At 37.4% G+C, this 21527-nt stretch overlaps 1 pseudogene and 1 gene segment (V, D, J or C); both read right to left on the bottom strand.

The window, feature by feature from the left end:
* Window positions 1-3511: 3511 nt before the first annotated feature.
* Window positions 3512-8417, bottom strand: LOC130882863 (immunoglobulin heavy variable 3-23-like; annotated as a pseudogene).
* Window positions 8418-16491: 8074 nt separating this feature from the next.
* Window positions 16492-17025, bottom strand: LOC130882862 (Ig heavy chain V region MC101-like). The segment is given in 2 exon segments: window positions 16492-16895; window positions 16980-17025. Coding segments are annotated over 2 exon segments (450 nt in total).
* Between the last annotated feature and the right edge of the window lie 4502 nt (window positions 17026-21527).

The raw sequence follows: 21527 nt of genomic DNA, 5'->3' as shown, positions 1-21527 counted from the left end.
AACAAGAAATGGAGAAAAGGACTTGCTTGAACAATAGAAACTGTTTGTCTTATGGTGAAGATCACCATAGAAGAAAAGGGATTTAAAGCTTTTCTCCATGCCTTGGTAATGTAAATCCTCAGAGAATGGCAGAGAATAGCTCAAAACAATCTGTTCAGTAAATCCTGGGGAATATCCACCAATTCTTCCACATTGGACACCACATATACTGTGCTCTTTTTCCCTCTGTTTATATTGTGTATTGTGAGTAGCAGTGGTGGAGACAGGTCTTAACATTGTGGATCCTTCCATCTTCTGAAAGCTCTGATTGGCACCTGCCAATATAAGTGTTCTCCTGCACTTGTTCAGGATGCACTGTTTGTTAGAACATTTTCAGACATTATGCTCGTGTGTCTCGTCTTTGCTTTATCTGATTTTTCATTGTGCTTTTTGGGTCTTGTGAATAATTGCATATTTTTCATACTATCCTGGAGTGCTGGTATGTGACCTCTTAGTCAAGGTTTTTTTTTTTTTTTTTTTTTTTTTTTTTTTTTTTTTTTTTTTTTTTTTTTTTGCTTACATCAGACAGAGTTTGTGTCCACATTTTGTGTTCTCTTTCCTTGAAACTCTCCAGGAGAAATTGCTAAGAAAAAGTGTTCAAATGGAATGTCTTTAGATTAAAGTGGCACATTACTTACAATTATCTTCTATTTGAGAGGTGCATCTCTATATTTGAGTTTGCTCAGTCATTTATTCAGTCAGGTCTCCTGGATTCATGGACGTACAGTTTGTGCTTCCTGTTACAATGTCAGTATGATATTTTATATTCATATGCTGGTTAGAATTTTCTCAGTGTAGAAAAAGCTATGATAATCTGGGAATTGCAATACTCAGTTGGAAGAAAATACTCCCACTAGATTGGCCTGTAGGCAAGTCTCTAGCAGCATTTTAGCAACATTGGAATGGTGCAATTTTTTTTATATTTTTGAGGAAGGAACAGGAAAATATTTCATTTGAAACAGGAAAAGAAAACTTATTGCTGAAGTAGAAATTTTATGAAAATTTAGACAGAATAAAATGTATTCAAGCTAATCTATGAATCAGTCATTCCTACTACCCTCTTTCCTCTTCTACTCACTTTTGATGACTGTTTCTGGCCCCTCCTACTCTAATGTCTCTTTCTTTCTTTCTTTCTTTCTTTCTTTCTTTCTTTCTTTCTTTCTTTCTTCCTTTCTTTCTTTCTCTCCAACATCCTCTCGTTCATACTTCTTTCCATTTCCTTTTTTTCTGACTATATGCAGCATGTTGTTTCTTCTATATGTGCATAATTGTTATGGCTACACTGGATCTAAAAGGCAGCACCAATTCTATCACATTCCTCCAGCAGTCTCTTGCTACCTTTCTTGGCTTTCATAACATATATAATATGTGTGTTTTGCTGTGAGTATTCAGAGGTAACTTATTTTCAGTATTAGAGCTGTCATGTTTATATACTTTCATGTCATACACTTCAGAAAGAGGCTTCACTGACCAAGGCTTAGAGAAGCACCACGTTAGTAGATTTTCTTATAGAACTGTGACCTTTGCACTGTTGATTTTGGAACATTTCTGTGTTCTAATTTTTAAAATGTTCAAAATGTTTTAATTTTGAACCATGATTATTTCAGTAAAAAATATTGAGGATCTCAGGTGGGTGGATGTGGCATGTGCTGTCCCTCTCTTCTGTATGATGGACCATTTAATTGGCTTGAATTTGTACATATATTGTACAGGAACCCATAAAAATTCTAGTGTGTAATGACCATGTGATTTCCAGAGGTAACCTTCTCACAGAAATCCTCCCTATTTTATGGCACTATCAGTCTTTCAATCCACTCTTCAATAATGTACCTTGGGCTTTGTGGGAGGAATATGGAGGAGTAAGAAAGTAGGGGATATGGTAGTTTTGATGTAGACATTCTGTCTGTGGACAAGCACTCACACAATTGTCTATTTTCAGCAGTGAGCAGTCGTGAACTCTCTGCATACAATGACAGCAGCTGGGGGATGGAGATTTATTTTATTTGCAGGTGTAGCTACTGGTTGTTTGTCTTTGTACACATGCATAGGCATATGATCAATATTATTTGAATTTGTTGAGTAATCAAAAGAGAACATGAATTTGGGAGGAAAACGTGTGGGAGGGTCAAGGAGAAGGAATTGGAAGGAAAACGTTCAGTGAGAATATGGCCAAGATTCTTTGAAATTGTATATGAGTTCTCAAAAAACATAAAAAATTCTTTTCAAAATAGTATAGTATATTTAAATTCCATTGGCTCCTGTGCCTTGAGCACAATTTCTTTAACCTATTCCCAGAACTCCAGGAGATGCAGAGACTCCACGAAAAGTTCTTCTCACTTTCCTTCCTTCTGCTCCAATCTGTCAATATTTCTTTGGATACTCACAACTGCTACAACTTCTTCCTCCCCTATCTATGATTCTTTTCCAAATGAAGCAAGCAAGGCTTTTTCCTTTCTTTCTTTCTTTCTTTCTTTCTTTCTTTCTTTCTTTTTTTCTTTCTTTCTTTCTTTCTTCTTTCTTTCTTCCTTTCTTTCTTTCCATCCTTCCTTTTTTATCATTTTTGTTACAAATGAACACATATCAAAATTATACAATTTTTAATTTGAGACTATCCATCACCTTCAGAAAAGATATGAATAATGCGTATCATAGTTTATTAAAATATGATTTTATATTTAGATTAAGGACCTGAGTCTTCAGTTCCTACGTAGACACCACACAGTCTATCCTCATGGGAACAGATATAAAGTGAAGGTGTGTGAAAGAGAAAACCTAAGGGAAAGAATGAATTTATGTTACAAGGAAAATTTTTTAGTGCTGATAAATTCAGTGGTCTGTAGTGAAAAAGCATATGTGAAATTATATAAAAGAAAGATGAAAGGAGAAATTATTACAATACACATTACAGAAGATCCTGCAAACTCCAACCAACAGAGTGATACAACAGCTTTCTTAAAAAGGGAGGTGAGGCACAGAGATGCCTTACCTGGTGAGTAGGACAAATACCTGAGGCTCAACTGCTTTCAGCAGCTGCATTGTTCTCCTAGTCTCCATGCTGAAGCCTTCTCAGGATCAATGACTTTCCACATATGTTATTTAACCAATAAGAAGGAAGCTACAGCTAATGGGCCAAACATCAATTTAACTAATACAGTTTCTGTGTAATTATTTTGGGGCTGAGTAGTGTTGGTTGTCAGCTTAGAAATACAGTAAAGGATAGGAAGATCTGAATGAAAATAATAAAATGCAGAAATATATAGTATAATATCTGGAGGGAATTTAAGTGAGTACTGAAAATTCGCCCATGTTTAATTTCCAACTGGTTAATATACCCCTGACCCAAAAGGTAGGAGTAAGACAAAAGACCTGCATTAACATACAAATTGAAAGCCACTGGGTACATTCACTGCTCACGCCCTTGACTCATGGTTTAGACGAAACACTCTGAAGATAAACCCCTCACTGGGTGGAATCACAAATTATTTCCATAAAGGGAACTAAAACTACTTGGATCCTTAGACTTTTGTTTTAGGTAGGAGAGTTTGAGAGTTTTTAGTTCATTCAAGGTTATTGTGCTTCTAACTCAGAGGTCCCACCTAGTTGTAAATCAGATTGCCTTGTCACTCTGTTGTTGATCTGCATTCATTGGTCTAATGTTGGCCTTTGCCACACCTTCTACATAAACATAAAGGCTGAGTCATCTTATTCTTGCCATTCCCAGAGGAGATATTATTCCTAGTAATTCTTAGCATACAGTCCATATCTCATTTTGGATTTGTCTGTTATCCTAATTGTGGTTACAAAAATTGCAGGAGGATTATCACCAAAATAGTGAAACATTTCTGATACTACATTTTGGCACTTGCTATAGGTTGATTTGTTCAGGTATGTTTACTTTGGTTACTGCAGAGATAGTTTGTATCTATATTCTGTACTCTTTTGATCCCCAAGCTTCTTTTTTCTGTGAATCTGTCTAGAATAAAATCACTAAGGCAAAGTCACTTGTAAAAGGAATGAGTTGATGGTAAAGTCACACTTTATTTATAATTATCTTCTTTTTGAGAAGCGGATGCTTATTCTTAAATGGTACATTAGTCATTTTTTTCTTATGCAGTAAACAAATGACACTGATTTAATGGGTCATGTTATCATGACAATACCAATCTTTCCAATTTTGTTGTTAAAATTTCATCAACATAATACAAGAGAGTCACCAGGGAATAAAGGAACTCAGCTATAAAATATGCCTCTATAATTTTGGTCTTCAAGCAAAACTATGAGAGCCATTTTTTGTTTAATGACTGATATGGGAGGGCCAATATTGATGTTGAGGAGAATGAGAAAATCCATGAGAAAGCATTCCTGGTTTGTATAAGAAAACAGGCTGAACAAGCATGGAGACCAAGCTGGTAAATCAGAATTTCTGATTCAGTTCCCACCTTAAGATTCCTATCTAGATTTAATGTCCTGATTTTCCTCATGATGGATTGTGAGAGTTAACATTACAGAAACCCTTTAATTTTCATGTTGGTTTTGTTCATGGTGTCTATCACATTAAAAGATCACAAGGTAGGACTTTTGAAAATTCATCTCATGAAATTAGGGAAATAGGAGACATGACAGGCTGTCCAACTTCAACCTCAGCCACACACAGAGTTCCCCTTCTTGATACAGCCACAGATTCCAACATACACAGACAGAGACACATACAGAGAGAATGAGAGTCCCACTTCCAGATACAGTCCCATACCCATCCAACACACCCACAGTAGAAACACTCTCCCATATACAGGTAGAGGGAATGACTTTCTTCTTTTTTGACAGGATCATTTGGGTGGCCTGGACTTTCTTTATAGACTAAGCTATAAGAGACAGTTTTGTTTCTGTCTCCCTACTGAATGGACTAAGACTATGTTTCCCCATGTCCAACCATCAAATGCAGTGTTGTCAATAATTAATGAATTAATTTTCTTGAAAAATCTCAATACAATATATTCTGATAATTATTTCTTTTCTCTCACCTTTTGCAGAGCTTGCCCATCTCCCTAGTTCCAAATTTCATAAACTGTCAGAGTTTTAAAGGTCATTTATGAGAACATATAAGGATTTGGACATGAGGCATTCATTTCCAGTTAGACAGTTAATGCTTTAAAAATCCATAATTTGCAATACATTTTCTCTCTTAAATGTTATTAATATTAAAAAATAAAACAGTAGTAATTCAAAATAATTAAAAATTATATAATATACATGTTTGATTTCACAGAATACAATTCATATATTAATATATAGTGATAAAATTCAGGGCTCAAGATTTCGCTAGTGGTACAGTGCCTACCTCCCATTATTAGTATCTTAGCTTGATTCACAACTCTTTGTTTGGAAGCTAGGTGTTATGGTTTATCCTATATTCCCATTACTGGGGGCAATGTGACTGGAAGTCCTGTAAGTCTTGCCATCCAAAGATTCTATCTGCATATTTGTGCTTCAGATTCACTGTGGTATCCTTCCTCAAAAAATAAGATAGAAATCACATGGTGAACATAGACAAATTCAACTCTAGCCCCCAAACACATGTGAGAACCATGTACTATGCATACACAGTCTAGCCAGTTAGCATTTACAGCCATCCAAACATTGTCTTTACCCCACATGGGATTCACAGTTGTATTTATTTAGAACTGTGTCATGAATGTTGCACACCTTGGATTAACTGCTTGATATGGAACCCAAGAAATTAACTCCTGTAGATTTGTTCCTTCTCCACAACTTTCCAACTGTATTTACTACTCTGGAGACTTCCATTCCATTTCCATCCATGAGAGTGACTCATTTAAGACTATGAAAACAAGAAATGATATTTTTGTAAGAGCTTAATTCCTTTTTTAAGTGATTTTGGTTCTTAAAATTTAGAAATTTTACATGATGACACAGTTCTCTACCACAGAGCTACAAGCCTAGCTCAATCTTTTAAAACATCACATTTTTCTACAGAAAATATTTTTTGATGACTGCATTTATGCACTATTAAAATAAACAGTAGGAACCACAAATTATTCTTTCTTGACACCCAGCAGTTATAACTGATTCTGTAAAGTTATAACTGATTCAATTTACGGCCAGGCAGTGGTGGCACATGCATTTAATCCAGGCACTTGGGAGGCAGAGGCAGGCAGATCTCTGTGAGTTTGAAGCCAGCGTGGTGTACAAGAGCTAGTTCCAGGACAGGCTCCAAAGCTACAGAGAAATCCTATCTCGAATACACAAAAACAAAAACAAAAAACAAAAAGGATTTGTTTTATAAGCATAGATTTTGAGAATATTGGGTTATTGAGAAATAAATCAAAACAAACAAAGAAAACAGAAGGAAGAGAAGAAAAAGCAGTACGGAAACTGTACCCTCAGCTGGTGACTCCTATTCTCATTCTGGACTCCATGACCTTTTCAAGACTACTGTGTAGTTGAACCACAGCATTTGCTGGAATCTCACTACTCATGTTCAACATCACACACCTGAATGAAAAGAATAATAATAGCAGACTGCACATATGAGTAACAGTGTGTCATACGTCTAAAAAACATAGATGGGTCCTCTTGGTCTATGTTCTCTACCTTTGATGCTTTGGGAATCACTGGGATCTTAAGGAAGAATGGGAACTGGAATGTATTCAGAGGCTTGCTCAGGGTAATGGAGGCCCTGAGCCTGAAGTCAAACCCTGAATCCCAGTATTGCTGAGAGCAGGTTTCTGTGGGGATGATGTTATGGTAACCTCTGTAATGTAAACTATTTATAGATGATGGAAAAGTATGCATCACTGAAGCGAGGATGCAGACACTCAAACATATACACACAGACAGATATACAACAACAGAGACAATCCTTCCCAAAAAACAAACTTAGAAGGGCAGATGGATACATGTATATTAACTTCATATGATATTTGAAAATACTATTTTCCCACCTTTGTCATTCATTCTACTTAAAAACAAATAACCATGCTCATTAATAATGTATTGCAATTACATTGATTCATCCCACTATCTTCTCTCCTTTTTCTCTCACTCCTTTGAACCTTCTGTGCTCTCCTACTGTCATGTCTCTTCTTTTCTCCCCTTTTTCCTGCCTTCCTATACCAACTCTGCTTCTTTTTCTGCTTATCAAGGAGTGAGACTGCAGAGTCACATCATCTTGTGTAATTCTCTGAGGAAACCCCTCCCCCCAGTTTTTATAATGTCTTAGTAGGACCACATTGCCATTTCCACAGAACAGGCATTCCTTCTCTTCCATTCCAATATGGTCTCTTCCTTCTTTGGTAAATGGCACTCATATCATTAGTTACAGGCAACTAATTCTTTTGAGCTTATGCATCCTCTTCTCCCACTTTCCATGGTCAAGGTGAATCTTCCCAAACAGAGGATGGAGGGCAGAACACTGTGTGCTCAGGAGGACATCACCTCTCATTTCTGGGTTCTCAAAGCTATCTGTTAACCTTCTGACTCAGAAGAAAGATTGAGAGAAAAAGAGGAAGAGTGATCGAGACTGTGACATAGACACAGATAGGGAGACAGAGAGAAATAAAGGGAAACAAAGAGAGACACTATAATAAATAAACACACACAACACAACTGGAACCAGAAATTTAAATAATTTGGACACTCAGGATTACTACACACTATACCTGCAGAGAAAATCCCTAAGTGTGGTATGGAGAGGCAGTGCAGACCGAGAAGTCCAGTCTTCCATGCTTCTATGAGCAGTATCTTCTGTGACTATGATATCTAAGTGCTTTCAACGCCACCTGCTGGTTCTGTGTTCCCCACAGGGATGTTTTTGTCTGAGCTCACAGTAACATTCACTCACTGTGTCTCCTGCACAATAATACATGGCTGTGTCCTCAGACCTCAGACTGCTCATTTCCAGGTACAGAGTGTTCTTGGCATTGTCTCTGGAGATTGTGAACCGGCCTTTCACAGCATCGGTATACCAGGTGCTACCACCACTTGGATTAAATATGTGCGAGCCACTCCAGTCCCTTCCCTGTAGCCTGGCGGATCCAGTCCATGTAATAATCACTGAAGGTGAATCCAGAGGCTGCACAGGAGAGTTTCAGGGATTTTCCAGGCTGCACTAAGCCTCCGCCAGACTCCAGCAATTGCACCTCACACTGGACACCTGTAAACACAAAGAATTATGGTTAGAAAACTGACGCAGAAGATATTTTTTCTCTTTCTCATGTCCACACAACACATAGCATCTCATCTCTATGAATCACCTTTTAAAATAAGGAAAATGGAAACCAGTATAAGCCATAAGTCCATGGTGAGTGGCCTGTGTTCAGTGCTGAACCCTGACTGGGAGGACTTGGAAATCCAGGACTTGTCTCCTCTGCAGGAGCTGAAGGGTCAGGACAGGGCTGGATTTTATGGGCACAAAGAAGTCTTATTTGCATATTTTCCTGCCATAACAGGCTCTGTAGTTGGACCTGAGAAGAAACTAGTACTCAGAGCACGTATAAGACACCACAAACACTGATGACATTTATAGAAATTGAAGCACTAATGTAGCTCTGTGTATACATTTTTCTTGTTAGGGATTCAACCCACTTTATTTAGTTCTCTTTTCACCATATGCATGGAAAATGTTCTTGTTGCTGTCTGTCTTCCTCTCAGTGATTGCTGTAAAGACATATTTAGATTTGCAGCACTCAATTGTTTGCATCCTGTAATTCTTCCTATGATCACTTTTTACTCCCCACTCTGCCTTCCCCTTTCCCATCTCGATACCAGGCAACACATGGTTGTCTTCATGCTGTCTTAGGTCAGTTTTTATTTCTGTATATTTATATAGTCAGCATAATGGGGACATTTAATGCATTTTTGTAACAAAACACAAAACTATTGCATGAATTTTATATTTTCAGAAGACATTGTTTTTATTTTCCCAAATTCTCATGCTTTCTAACCACTCATCCCCTTTCTCTCATTACACCAACCTTTTCCTTTCAAAACCTCTTTATTACCTTGTGTTTTTTCCCGCTTACCCTTCATTTAAGATGTCTTTTCTGTCTTGACTTCCATTCTAGTTCTAACTTTACAGAACAGAAGCCAGAGCACCAAACACATAGAGTCTCAAACACACAATCTGGATTCTCTCTGTAAGGCAGAAACTGCACTTCCCAATCTTTAATATGTTGTGTGATAAGATTTCTAGTGTCATTAAGTTCCTCCAAGGCTCAGAGAACCCTGAACAAGAGGATGTGGGAAGAATGTGAGGAGTGGAGCACAGGGAGGGGTACTGTGAAATTTTGTCTTCTGGACATGACATGGATATCACAATCATGGATTCATAATGGCTGCTGTTGTCTATATGAACCCAACTAGGTTCAAACCATCCCAAACCATGGTATAGATAGGACTGATAGTTCTTTGGTCATATTTCTTACTGAGAGGAGTTGGAAATTTATTTTTCTGGACAAGGGACATAGTAACCATTTTTTGACGGTATGGTCACGGGTATGTTTTCTATGTTTCAGTGCTTGGGTTCAAACACATGCAGATATGGGAAATACTAACTGTGCTCAAATAAGGATAAGGTTGGTTGGGCCCCATGTTTGGAAGATGAGGGAGGAGCTGGATGGAAAAATATCACATGTAGAGATCCTAAAGAATAAAGAAATATAGTAAATATGTATAACTGAGGCTCAAAACAATAAATTCAGAAGCCAATTAAGGAACACTGGTAAATATCAAATAACTTGGTAGGCAAATTTATCAGGGACCATCTTCCCATCCAACTCAGAACTGATGGGGTCCTTCACTTATTTTTTTAAAAAAATCCATTTACAGATAATCCTATTCATGATTTATAAAGTATATTTCCTTATTTGGTTAGCTGTCACTGTTCTCTATAATGAAAATATTCCATCATCAATCAGAGTTAGGGAAAAAAACATATCATTCTTTCTACCCTTGAAGGGCTCATGCTGCAGGAACAGTTCTTCTTGTGTTAGATTATACATATGTGTCTTTTAGGTATCAACTGTTCTTTAAAATTATCTAGAACAAATCAGAGGACATACTGAAGAGAAGAGAATTTCAAGGGCATCTCTATAAACATGTGCTGCTTCTTTTCTACTACAGAGGAAAACTTTGCCTGTGCCTATTTGTTCAATAATTTATTTACCTTAAATGTGAATATGTGAATCCTTTTCATTTTTATTGGTAAGCTCTCCAAAAAAGTTCTGGGTATTCTTGGTCAAAAGTAAAATCCTTAGGATGAGAATAGACATATTGGTTCTGATATAGACTAAATCTAACAAACTCATTAAAATTTTACCCTGTCCATCCATTTCAGTAGCAACTATGTAAGCTGTTCCTTACACTGACCCTGGAAAATATGACAGTGGAACCTTTGTGTTCAACATTGTGTGTAGGTATTTAATTCACTGTTATTTGTTCTTCCGTCAGTATTCTAAGAATGTAGTCAATGTGGTCTCCAAACTTTCATCACACACTATTAGTGTCACAGCCTGATATTCCAGAGAACCCTCAGCCTCATATAAATAGATTCTCTTTTCCTTTGTTTGTTTTCCCCAAATATATGACCTATTAACATGGAGTCCCTAGGCAATGTGGCTTCTCTGAAGGACACTTTTCTAGCTCACACACGAGACACCAGTCTCTTCCAGTTAGCAACAGCAAAGAATGCAGAGGAATAATTCTGAGAGACTTTGTAGGCAAGAAAAGCACCAACAAAAGCACAATCTGTGAAAATCATAGAATTCAATTGTCTGTGGGAAGGGCTGAAGAGAGATGAACCAGGGACCAGAGCTGATTTTTGCTGGGATGTGCATATTCGTGGATGAGAATTTTGTGGTCTGATTGCACAATGTACCTAAAGAGGAATACTTAGCTTGGACTTCAACATGCAAGCTAATATTTAGCAAAATGCAAATATTCAAAAATACAATCATGCAACAATTATAGCAATTGTACACTTTTATCAAGGTCCTATTAGTTTACAGGTAGGAAATTGTGGGTGGTTGATTTTTCTTTAAATAACTTTGAAAAGTAACATCAATTCAAGGAATTTGTGCTTTATCACAAGTTTAAAATAAAGAGGATGAATTAAAGATTACCCAGAATTCTTACAAAGCTGTCTTACAAAGTTTCATAATTTCAGATTCTATCTATCTATCTATCTATCTATCTATCTATCTATCTATCTATCTATCTCCCTATCTATCACTCTATCAATCAATCAGTCTGTCTTTCTGTCTCTCTCTCTGTCTCTCTCTGTCTCTATCTATCTATCTATCTATCTATCTATCTATCTATCTATCTATCTCCCTATCTATCACTCTATCAATCAATCAGTCTGTCTTTCTGTCTCTCTCTCTGTCTCTCTCTGTATCTATCTATCTATCTATCTATCTATCTATCTATCTATCTATCTATCTCCCTATCTATCACTCTATCAATCAATCAGTCTGTCTTTCTGTCTCTCTCTCTGTCTCTCTCTGTATCTATCTATCTATCTATCTATCTATCTATCTATCTATCTATCTATCTATCTATCTATCTCCCTATCTAGTGCTGATTTGTTTGACAAGGAACAATTATACATCTTACAGGATTGTATGGGAACACAGATGATTAGTGTATAATTAAAAAGCAATTATACAAGTAAAGTGTACTCTAGAGGATTACCTTGTATAAAAGGCAAAAAAACAAGTGTTTGACACCAAACAGTCAAACAGTTGCAAATGCTGCATATTCCAGATGACCTCTGTTTCTGGGAGTACCTGTTTGTCTTCCATATCCCATGCTGGTCTGAGGAGAGAGGTTTCTGTCCAAGCTCACACTGGAGTTCTTTCACTGTTCCTCTGGCATAGTAATACATGTCCGAAGTTTGAAGATTGTTCAGTTTTATGACAACATAAGCTCTTGGATGTGTAGTGATTGTTTGTGATCTAACAAGTAAAGCACCTTGAAGATCAGAGTGCAGAGCTAAGACATTTGTTAGCCACAGAGGCTAGGCAATGGTGGCACAAACCTTTAATCTGAGAACTAGAAAGAGAGAGGTGGATGGATCTCTGTGAGTACAAATCTCTCCTGGGCTAAAAGAGATTAATTTGTGCAAATTAGAAACACAGCTCACACAAAGTTAATACCAGAACCTAAGATAATATGCCTTAAATTTCAGCACCAGAGAAAGACACAGGAGTGACATGGATGGGCAGAGAGAAGAATATTAGAGAGGAGGAGACAAGAACTCAGATGCAGTTTGTGGATTCACTCTGAGAGGCAGTCTGAGGTTTTAGAGAGACAGCATTTAGTCATAGGCTTTGTAGAAACAGGATCTTCCCCATTTGGTCTGAGCATTGGTAGAGGAGAGAACTCTCTAGTGGCTGAATACTCTGCTTTTCTGATCCTACAGTTTTTGCCCCTGGTAGCTGACTCAGGATTTTTATCATTAAGAACAATTAGAATTCATGAAATAGGAGGTGTCTCTACTGATGTTAACTTGGGATTTGAGATCAGAATTATAATTTGTTCTTCCACCACTCCAGATTCTTCACATCCACTTCAGTCACTGTCCTGGAGGATGATAGACCCAACTTACACCATAACTGGTTAATGACAATCCACATAGAGTTCAAGTGAGTGACAGGGTCTGTGAGGGCTGTACTAGACCAGGTGCTTACTCCTTCAGCTGCTCCTGAGACAGGGAACCTGGGAGCAGGTACAATAATCATGGTACAGTCATCCCACAGATGACATGGTTGAGTGCCTTTCCTGAAACCCTGAAACACTCACAGCTTGGAAAGGGCACCAGGCAGAGGAAGAGCACCAGGACAACCATGCCCTGCTGGATACTTTAGTGAGAAAAGACTGGGCCACTCATCTAGGCCTGAATTTTATCCTGAGCAGGAGGGCTTCTTTTTCATTGAGGGAGGTTCCTGAGAAAATTAGAAAAACACAGGGAAAGGTTTACTCATTTTCCTCATGTTTCTTAGGATTGCCCTTGTGTTTTTTAGAGGACCTGGTGATAGAAAATGAGTAATATTTTTCCGACACTTGATTCCCACTTGCATATAAATAGGAAGTTGTATGATTCACACTATGCAGTCACATTAAGTGACTCCACAATCATGCTGTGCAGATAACAGAGAATACAACATCCTCAGTGCATATCCCTGTAAATCCCAGCAGAGTGTTTAGATGGAATTTAGTCATAAGATGCACTCTAGCCTCTTCCTGATGTGAAATCAGGATTAAGGAACTACTAAAAATATTTTCTGTTGTCATTGAAGTTATTTTTTTATCTCTCACCTTGAAATCCAACTTGTGAGAATGCAACTCACAAACATTTAGTGCATGTGTTTTCATGTTTTTATCTGAGAAGAGATTCATGGGATTGATTTTCATACACATAAGTGGTCTCAGAGTATTCACCTGCCCACTCAGGGATACCATACTGGGATATTTCCTAGTTCCTGTATTCTGTTTGTCTGTGTGTCTGTCACTATCCACTTTTATATTTTCTTCCTTGTCTCATTACTCACAATTATCTTCTATTTGATATTTGCATCCTTATACTTTGTTTGTTTAGTCATTTATTCAGTCATGTCTAGGGAACTCATGAACGTTCGGTTAATGGCTCCTGTTACAATGAAAGTACAATATTTTATATTCATATGATAGTTAGAAATTTCTCAATATAGAGAAAAACTATGATGATCTGGGCACAGCAAACCTCAGTTGGAAGAAAATACACCCACCAGACTGGCCTGTAAGCGAGTCTCTAGCAGCATTTTAACAACATTAGAGTGGCGCAATTTCCTTTATATTTTTGAGGAAGGACGTGGAAAATATTTCATTTGAAACAGGAAAAGGGAATATACTACAGAAGCAGAAATTTTATGAAGATTTAGATAGAATAGAACTTTTTAAAGCTAATCTATGAATCAGTCATTTTTACTACCCTCTTTCTTTTGCTGCTCATTTGTGATAACCTTTTCTGACCCCTCCTACTTTCCTGTCTCTTCTTTCCTTTCCTTCTTCCCCTCTCTCCCTGCCTCCATGCTAAATGTCTCCTTCCTCATTTCCTCTCTCCTCTTGCCTCTCAATCTCTCCCAATCCTTTCTTTGATCACTTCCTTCCATTTCCTTGTTTCTCGCTATATGCAGCAAGTTGTTTCGCTTATAAGTGCATAATTGTTATGGCTACACCATATCTAAAAGGCAGTAGTCAAGTCCATCACATTCCTCTAGCACTTTCTTGCTACCTTTCTTGGGCTTTAGAACATATATAATATGTTTGTTTTGGAGTGAATATTCAGCAATCACTTGTTTTTAATATTAGGTCAGTCATGGGTACATACTTTACACATCACACACTTTAGAAAGACTTCACTGACCAAGATTGAGAGAAGCACTAACATATTGGTGTAAGTACAAAAGACAGTTTTAATATATGCTCCCTGACAAAACACCAATAGCGGATTTTCTCGCAGTACTGTGACATTTGTACTGATGGTTTTTGAACATTTCAGTGTTCTAATTTTTTAAATGTTGAAATATGTTTTAATTTTGAAGGATGATTTTCTTTGTAAAAAATATCGAGGATCTCAGGTTTGTGTGGCATGTGGCGTCCCTCTCCTCTACATGCTTGACCATTTCAGTCGCTAGGTTTCATAGATATATTGTACATGAACACAAACAGTTTATGTGTGTAATGACCATGTGATTTCCAGAAGTGACCATCCCACAGAACTTTACCCCATTTTATGGTACTTTCACTCTTTCAACCCACTCTTTAGTGATGTTACTTGTGCCTTGTGGGAGGCATATGGAGAGGTACGGAAGTGAGGGATACGGAAGTTTTGATATAGACGTTCTGTCTGTGGAGAAGCACTCACACAGTTGTCTATTCTCAGCAGTGAACAGTCATAAACTCTCTGCATTCAATGATGCCTCAGGGGAGATGGAGATTCATTTTACTTTCAGGTGTAGCTATTGGTTTTCGCCTTTGTCCACACCAACGGACTTATGATAAATACTGTTTGGATTTGTTGAGTCATAAATGAAGACAAGAATTTTGCAGGAAGATGTTTTGGGAGGGCCAAGGAGTGGGAATTGGAAGAAAATATTGAGTGAGGATATGGCCAAGATAAGTTGCAAATGTGTATGAGTTCTCAAAAACATACTTAAAAAATCTGTTCAAAATAGTGTAGTGTATTAAAAGTCCATCACTGTAGAACATTAAAGGCCTTGTACACCAATGTTCTGATGAGCAGCTGGCTCACCAGCAGTGCCTTCCTACCCTCACAAATTGAAGTCTTTTAAATCTGTTCTGTCTCTATGAATGCTAGAGACATCCCTATCTTATCTGAGGGATGTGGGGATGGGATAATCACTGGAGCTCCCTGGTTTACCAGTCTAGCCATTTGTGACATCCAGGCAAGGTGATAGACGTTGTTTTTAATAAATATTTTGTAGATGGAGGGCCCTTGATAGTTTGTGCTTTTAATTCAGGGACTCCTCAAGAAAGAGGGACCAGGAAGAGAAATACAAGATAGTAATTGGACAGTGGATAGGAATTTGGAATTCTTTATAGGTAAGGGTGCTTAGGAGAAGCATGTAACTCTGGGAATCTTTGTTACCAGTAAAAGCATCAACAAATTGCAAACTGAAACTCAGTTTTCATAGAACTCCAATGCTATGGAAAGACTGGTGACACTTGGAGGCAGTAATGGAGCTTATACCAGTAGGGATGTGCACACTAGTGGCTGAGAATTTTGCACACTTAGAGCATGCAAATATGTCTACTGGTAATAATTTCTTGAAAATTAGGGTGCATACTAATTTTAACCAGATGCAAATGGTTGACATTAGAATCTTTCACAAATGATAACCAAGTGTAATCTTTTAAAGTTTCTTGGTTTAGAAGAAGGAAATATCATATATTTCATTTTAAAATCTACCCTTGGAAAGTGTATTTTACAGAGAAGCTGTAGTTTTTCCATCACATGTTCAAAAACAAAAAAGATTAATTACAAAAATATTAAAAATTCCAAAGCTTTACATTGAAATTTAAGTCAACAAGTGTCACAATTTCAGATTACTTTTGAATTATTATTTCGCACACACACATACACACACACACAGAGAGAGAGAGAGAGAGAGAGAGAGAGAGAGAGAGAGAGAACACCACAGAATATATTAAATTAGATGCCATTCTTTCTGTTAATCAGAAGCAACTGGATAACATAGAGAGTATCTAGAAAAAATTTTGATCTCATGTTTGCACACATAAAAGGTTGACTATAATAAGACAAAGGAGAGGGGCCTCAGGATAAGCTTGGCTGGAAGAGCAAACCACAGGTTCTGATATTAAAATTCAAAGTCATGAAGCCTTAGCCTCTGAAGAGAACCTTACTTTGAGGTCTCAGGAATCCCTGTTCATCCTTAGTGACCTCTGCTGGTCGCAGATGTCTCTACAAGGAGGTACTTTTTGTGTAAGCTCAAATTGGAGTTTCCTCACTGTGTTTCTGGCACAGTAATATATGGCTGTGTCTTCAGTGTGTACACTGTTCAGCTTTAAGAAGACTTCACTCTTGGATGTGTCCCTGCTGATGGTGATTCGAGATTGGAGAGCGGAATTGTACTCTGCGCTTCCACCAGCCCACATTATTCCCATCCACTCCAGACCCTTTCCTGGAGGCTGGCGAACCCAGTGTATATGATAGCTGGTTAGGGACAATCCAGAGACAGTGCAGGTGAGAGACAGGGTCTGTGAAGGCTGCACCAGGCCAGGTCCTGTCTCTTTCAGCTGTACCTGGGAAAAGACACCTGGAAACAAACAACATCATGATCAGTCATACATCATATAGATGACATGCCTGAGTCCCTCTCCTGAAACCCTGAAACACTTACAACTTGTAAATGTCACCAGGCAGAGGAGCAGCACCAGGACAGCCATGCTTTGCTGGAGCTCCAGTGAGAAGGAGGTGGGGCCTCTCAGCTAGGCCTGGGCTTTTATAGTGAGTCTGAGGGCTGCTTTGCATGGGCACACACTCCTGAGGGGACAAAAGAAAACGCAGAACTTGGTTTCTACTTCCCTCAGGTGAATGAGATTCGTCTTATGTTTCTTAGAGGATTTGAATATGGGAACTTAGGAATATTTTCTTGTTATTGTTTGTATTTCCAAACCCTGACAAATGGCAATTAGTATGAATCACACTGTGTAAACCTGACAAGCAAAACATAGGAGTGTTTACCCTAAGTGAGTCCACATTTATGCAGTGTAGGCAGAACAGTGTACCATAACACAAATGCATTTGTATATATCTATAAATTGTAGCACTAAATTTAGTATGGATTTGGGACTCTTAGTTATCAGTAACCCTACTTTATGAATCAACTTAAAATTTATTTACTTGGTGTCACTGAAAACATTTTTATTCTCATCACTTGTCTAGAAGATAACTTGCAAAGATGAAGCTCACTAACATTATTACATGTGAATCCAAGTGTTTATCTGAGAGGATACCCAAGAGACTTCTTTGGTTCCAACCTCATGTGGCTCAATTTATTCATTTTCTCATTTTGGAACATAGTATCGAGGGACTGGTTTTAGTACCTCTTGACATATGTCAGTCTACCTTTCTCTATGTACTTTTATCTCTCTTTTTAGCCAGTAATACAGGAAAACACATGTTCCTTTATATAATTATTGCATTATAAGGGATGTGAAATTTGGCTGTCAATAAAAGTTCAGGAAGCACAGTAGTATGCAACTAGTCTTGAGAGTTGTGTTAATGAAAGTGAAAAATAGGGAAGGGAAGCTGAATCATCACAAAAAGTTGAGAAGTAGGCAGTTATGAATATGGGGAACTCCATGCATTGAATTGTAGATCACCATAGAGATCAAGAGTTTGTAGAGCTTACATCCTTGCTTTGGTAACACAAACCAAAGGGGAAATAAAGTGCAGAGCTGGACCTACACTGATCAATCAGCATTTAGAGAATGCCTGTGTAACATATAACTGTGCAAGAGACACAATAGGTAGATGCTACTGTGAGCTTAGACTCAAACTCCCTGCAGCAATTAGGAGAAGAAGAGAGCTCTGGGAATACAGGGCTGGACCACTCTGGATTCGGGCTGTGAATCCATATTACATTCATGGATACTGTCTAGAGGGAGTGTGTACTAATCCTTGAAGTTTCCAGAGGTTGATTTATTGAAATTTCAGTTTTCTGTTGAGATCTGTGTCTATATATTTATTATTTATTATATTATTTCTATCTGTCTCACTGTTTTTGTCTGTATGTCTATCCCTTGCTAAATCTATGTCTGTCTGTGTGTCTTTTTCTTTGTGTTTGTGTATATGTTGACATGAGATGGTTTCCTCTATATGTCTATATGATAATTTTAGTATAAGTTCCATCACTGGGCACGGATTTCACCAATTGCTTAGACTAGTCTCAATGATCATACTGTCTCCATGTCTAAGAATTTTTCTCACTGATTGAGTATCACAGAACTAAACAAAGTTCCTTCTGTTTATGTGGTAAAAACTTGAATCACAGAGCTATCTCCATAGAACACTTTAGGGTATTTAAATGTAGGATATACTCTGATTTGAACAAAATGTAGATCATCACACAGGGCAGAATGGGCCATAAGAGGGCCAGACTCAGATCCTGAAGAAGCAAAGAACCCTTGAGATTGTGTAACCCTAGTCTATGACCAGAAACTCAGTAATATTCCCTAGTTAGAGCACTGTGTTATTTAATGTCAGAGCCAATAAGGGAACCATTCAGTGTCAGTGAACCATGAACACAGATTGCCTTTAGACTGTAAGTCATCATCACACAGACTGGGAAACAGACCTAGCCTTGAATCAACTGTAGTTCTAGTAATAAAATGTATGTGAAGCTCCAGTACTGAGATTGTGAACTCAATGTATCTAGTGATACTCACTGAGCTTCAGTTAGTTGAAAACAGATACTAACCCACTCATACATAACACGATTTCTTTGCTTCTTTCCTGTTTGTGTGTTAAAGTTCATTTTGTGAAATTTCAGCAGAATTTAATGTGTGCAATGAGTTTTCTTTCCTAGAAGTTTCTAAGAGTCCTATTTATACTGTTTTTCAAAAATTATAGTGTATAACACCTTTGGCTAATTATGAACTGAGGTTCTTTATCTAGAGCTCTGATGATTTAGGTGACAAAAGTTGGAAGAAAGCAGTATTCTGAATAGCATGCTGGAATCATATAAATTTTCATTACAAAAGAGTAGGTGGGCATTGGAAGCCAAGTGATTTTGTTTCTTCAATCAAAGCACGATGTCACCTGTGAAATGATCTAGATCTTTTCAGAAAATCATGGACTTTTGTTGCCTGTAATAATGGAATAGCTGTGACTGTAACATATTCACATCCTGTGAGTTCTGGAGAAATAGCAAAGAGAGGGCTGTGCATTCATAGGTTCAACCATTAGGCAAAGATCTGGAAGATACAGGCGTGAAACAAAGCTTATAGTCCCTCATATAGATTTATCAGTACATGAATTTAGAGCAGTAACCTGAAGGTAGAAGCTGAATAGAAAACCATAAAGAACCCTGTTTATTGGCCAGCACTCCATGGTTGTTCAACATGCTTGCTTATACAAACCAGGAACAACTTCCATGGATGGCACTACCCTGTGTGTCTAAACCCTCACTCATCAATCATTATTCAAGAAAATGACCCTGCATTCATTCTTAAAGATCAACCTGGTGGCGGAGATTTTTCCAAATGAAGTCCCTTCTTCCCTGATGACTGTAGCTTGTATTATGTTCAGTGTATTCTAACCACACCACAAATGTACAAGCTGGTACTGTCATTATAACATGACCCGTTAAGAGAGTATCCATGTGTCCCCCAGATAAATAAACAAATAACTGTTAAAAGGCAAAAGGATTAGAATCTACCTATAAAGTAGAATATAATTATATGCAATGGGTGGATTTACCATGAATTCTTATCCTTATAAAAATAATTTGCTTAGTGACTTTCATTAGGGAATGCAGGGAAAAGTAAAACCCAATGAGCAAGAACATTCAGAGTACAGACACGAACTACCTCTGACAGAATGAAAGGCTAAGTTCTCCAATATAGTATGAGAGATACACATTTATTTATGTAATACTCCTTCCCAAACTTTTGTTAATACAATGAAAATATAAGATAAACCCAATATGAAACATACTGAGATTATGTCTAAAAAATATTTTAACATTCCTATCAAAGAATATGTGAAACACAGCACTCGTATTGGAAGTGACCAGCAGAGCTTGTAAAACATGGCTGAATCCCTCATGTTAAGACTTTTCTCTACCACTGCCACTCTAGTACAAAGATTATGCACACACAAATAAGGGATTTAAAATGTGAAATATCCAATACCAAATAATAAACAGATATTCTCTAAATGCTGATTGATCAGGGTGGGTCCAGCTCTGCACTCTATTTCCTCTATGGTTTATATTACCAAGGCATGGATGAATGCTCTATAAACTCTTGTTCTCTATGGTGATCTACAACTCAAGACAGGTGTTCATGGTATTCATATTTGCCTATTTCTCCACTTTTGTAGTGGTTCAGCTTCTCTTCCTTATTTTTTACTTTCATTAACATAACTCTCAAGACTAGTTGCATACTACTGTGCTTCCTGAAATTTTATTCTCAACCAAATTTCCTATCCCTTATTAATGCAATTATTATGTATAGGATCACTCATAATTGGTTTCCAGCCATAAATAAACTTTTTATTTCCTATGGAAATAAAGATGTGACCTCTTCCCCAAGATGATGCCTTAATATAATCACTTCTACCCAAATGCATTGGCAAAGATAAAAGACCCAATCTAGATTGCGAGCAGGACGATGTTTGCCCAAGAGAACAACACCTTTCGCTCATGTGATGTCTAATCTATATGTTATCCTTTGGATTCACATCTCAGACAAGTGATAAAAATAAATTCTTAAAGTCAAGATAAATGAAACCTGTCTCTTGGATGTCACTAACAGTATTCTAACCTTTAACAGGGAGTAATAATTCAAACACAATATTTATTAATGAAAACAATGAGCATGTTTTTGAAATATCACCATTTGAATCAGGGCCTTATATACTAGACAAGAACTCTTCAAGCAAATTTTAAAAAAATATTTTATTTTTGATAACGCATATATTTCTCTTAATAAACAATATAGTACTCATGGTGAGTAGAACAGTGTTCACAAGAATTGCAGGTGGTTATGAGCTTCCAATTGTGGTTGTCAGAAACTGGAGCTGATCCTCTACAAGAACAGTATGTTCTCTCAACCACTTAGGTGTTTCTCCAGTACTTAGATGAACAATCAAAGCCTTTCCTTTCATGTTTTTTTCCAGTTCTTTTCACAAAGACCTAAACATAACATTGAGCTGAATGAAC

This window comes from Chionomys nivalis, chromosome 10 (genome assembly GCF_950005125.1).
Source record: "Chionomys nivalis chromosome 10, mChiNiv1.1, whole genome shotgun sequence".
NCBI classification, from domain to species: domain Eukaryota; kingdom Metazoa; phylum Chordata; class Mammalia; order Rodentia; family Cricetidae; genus Chionomys; species Chionomys nivalis.
This window is presented reverse-complemented; position numbering and strand designations above follow the sequence as displayed.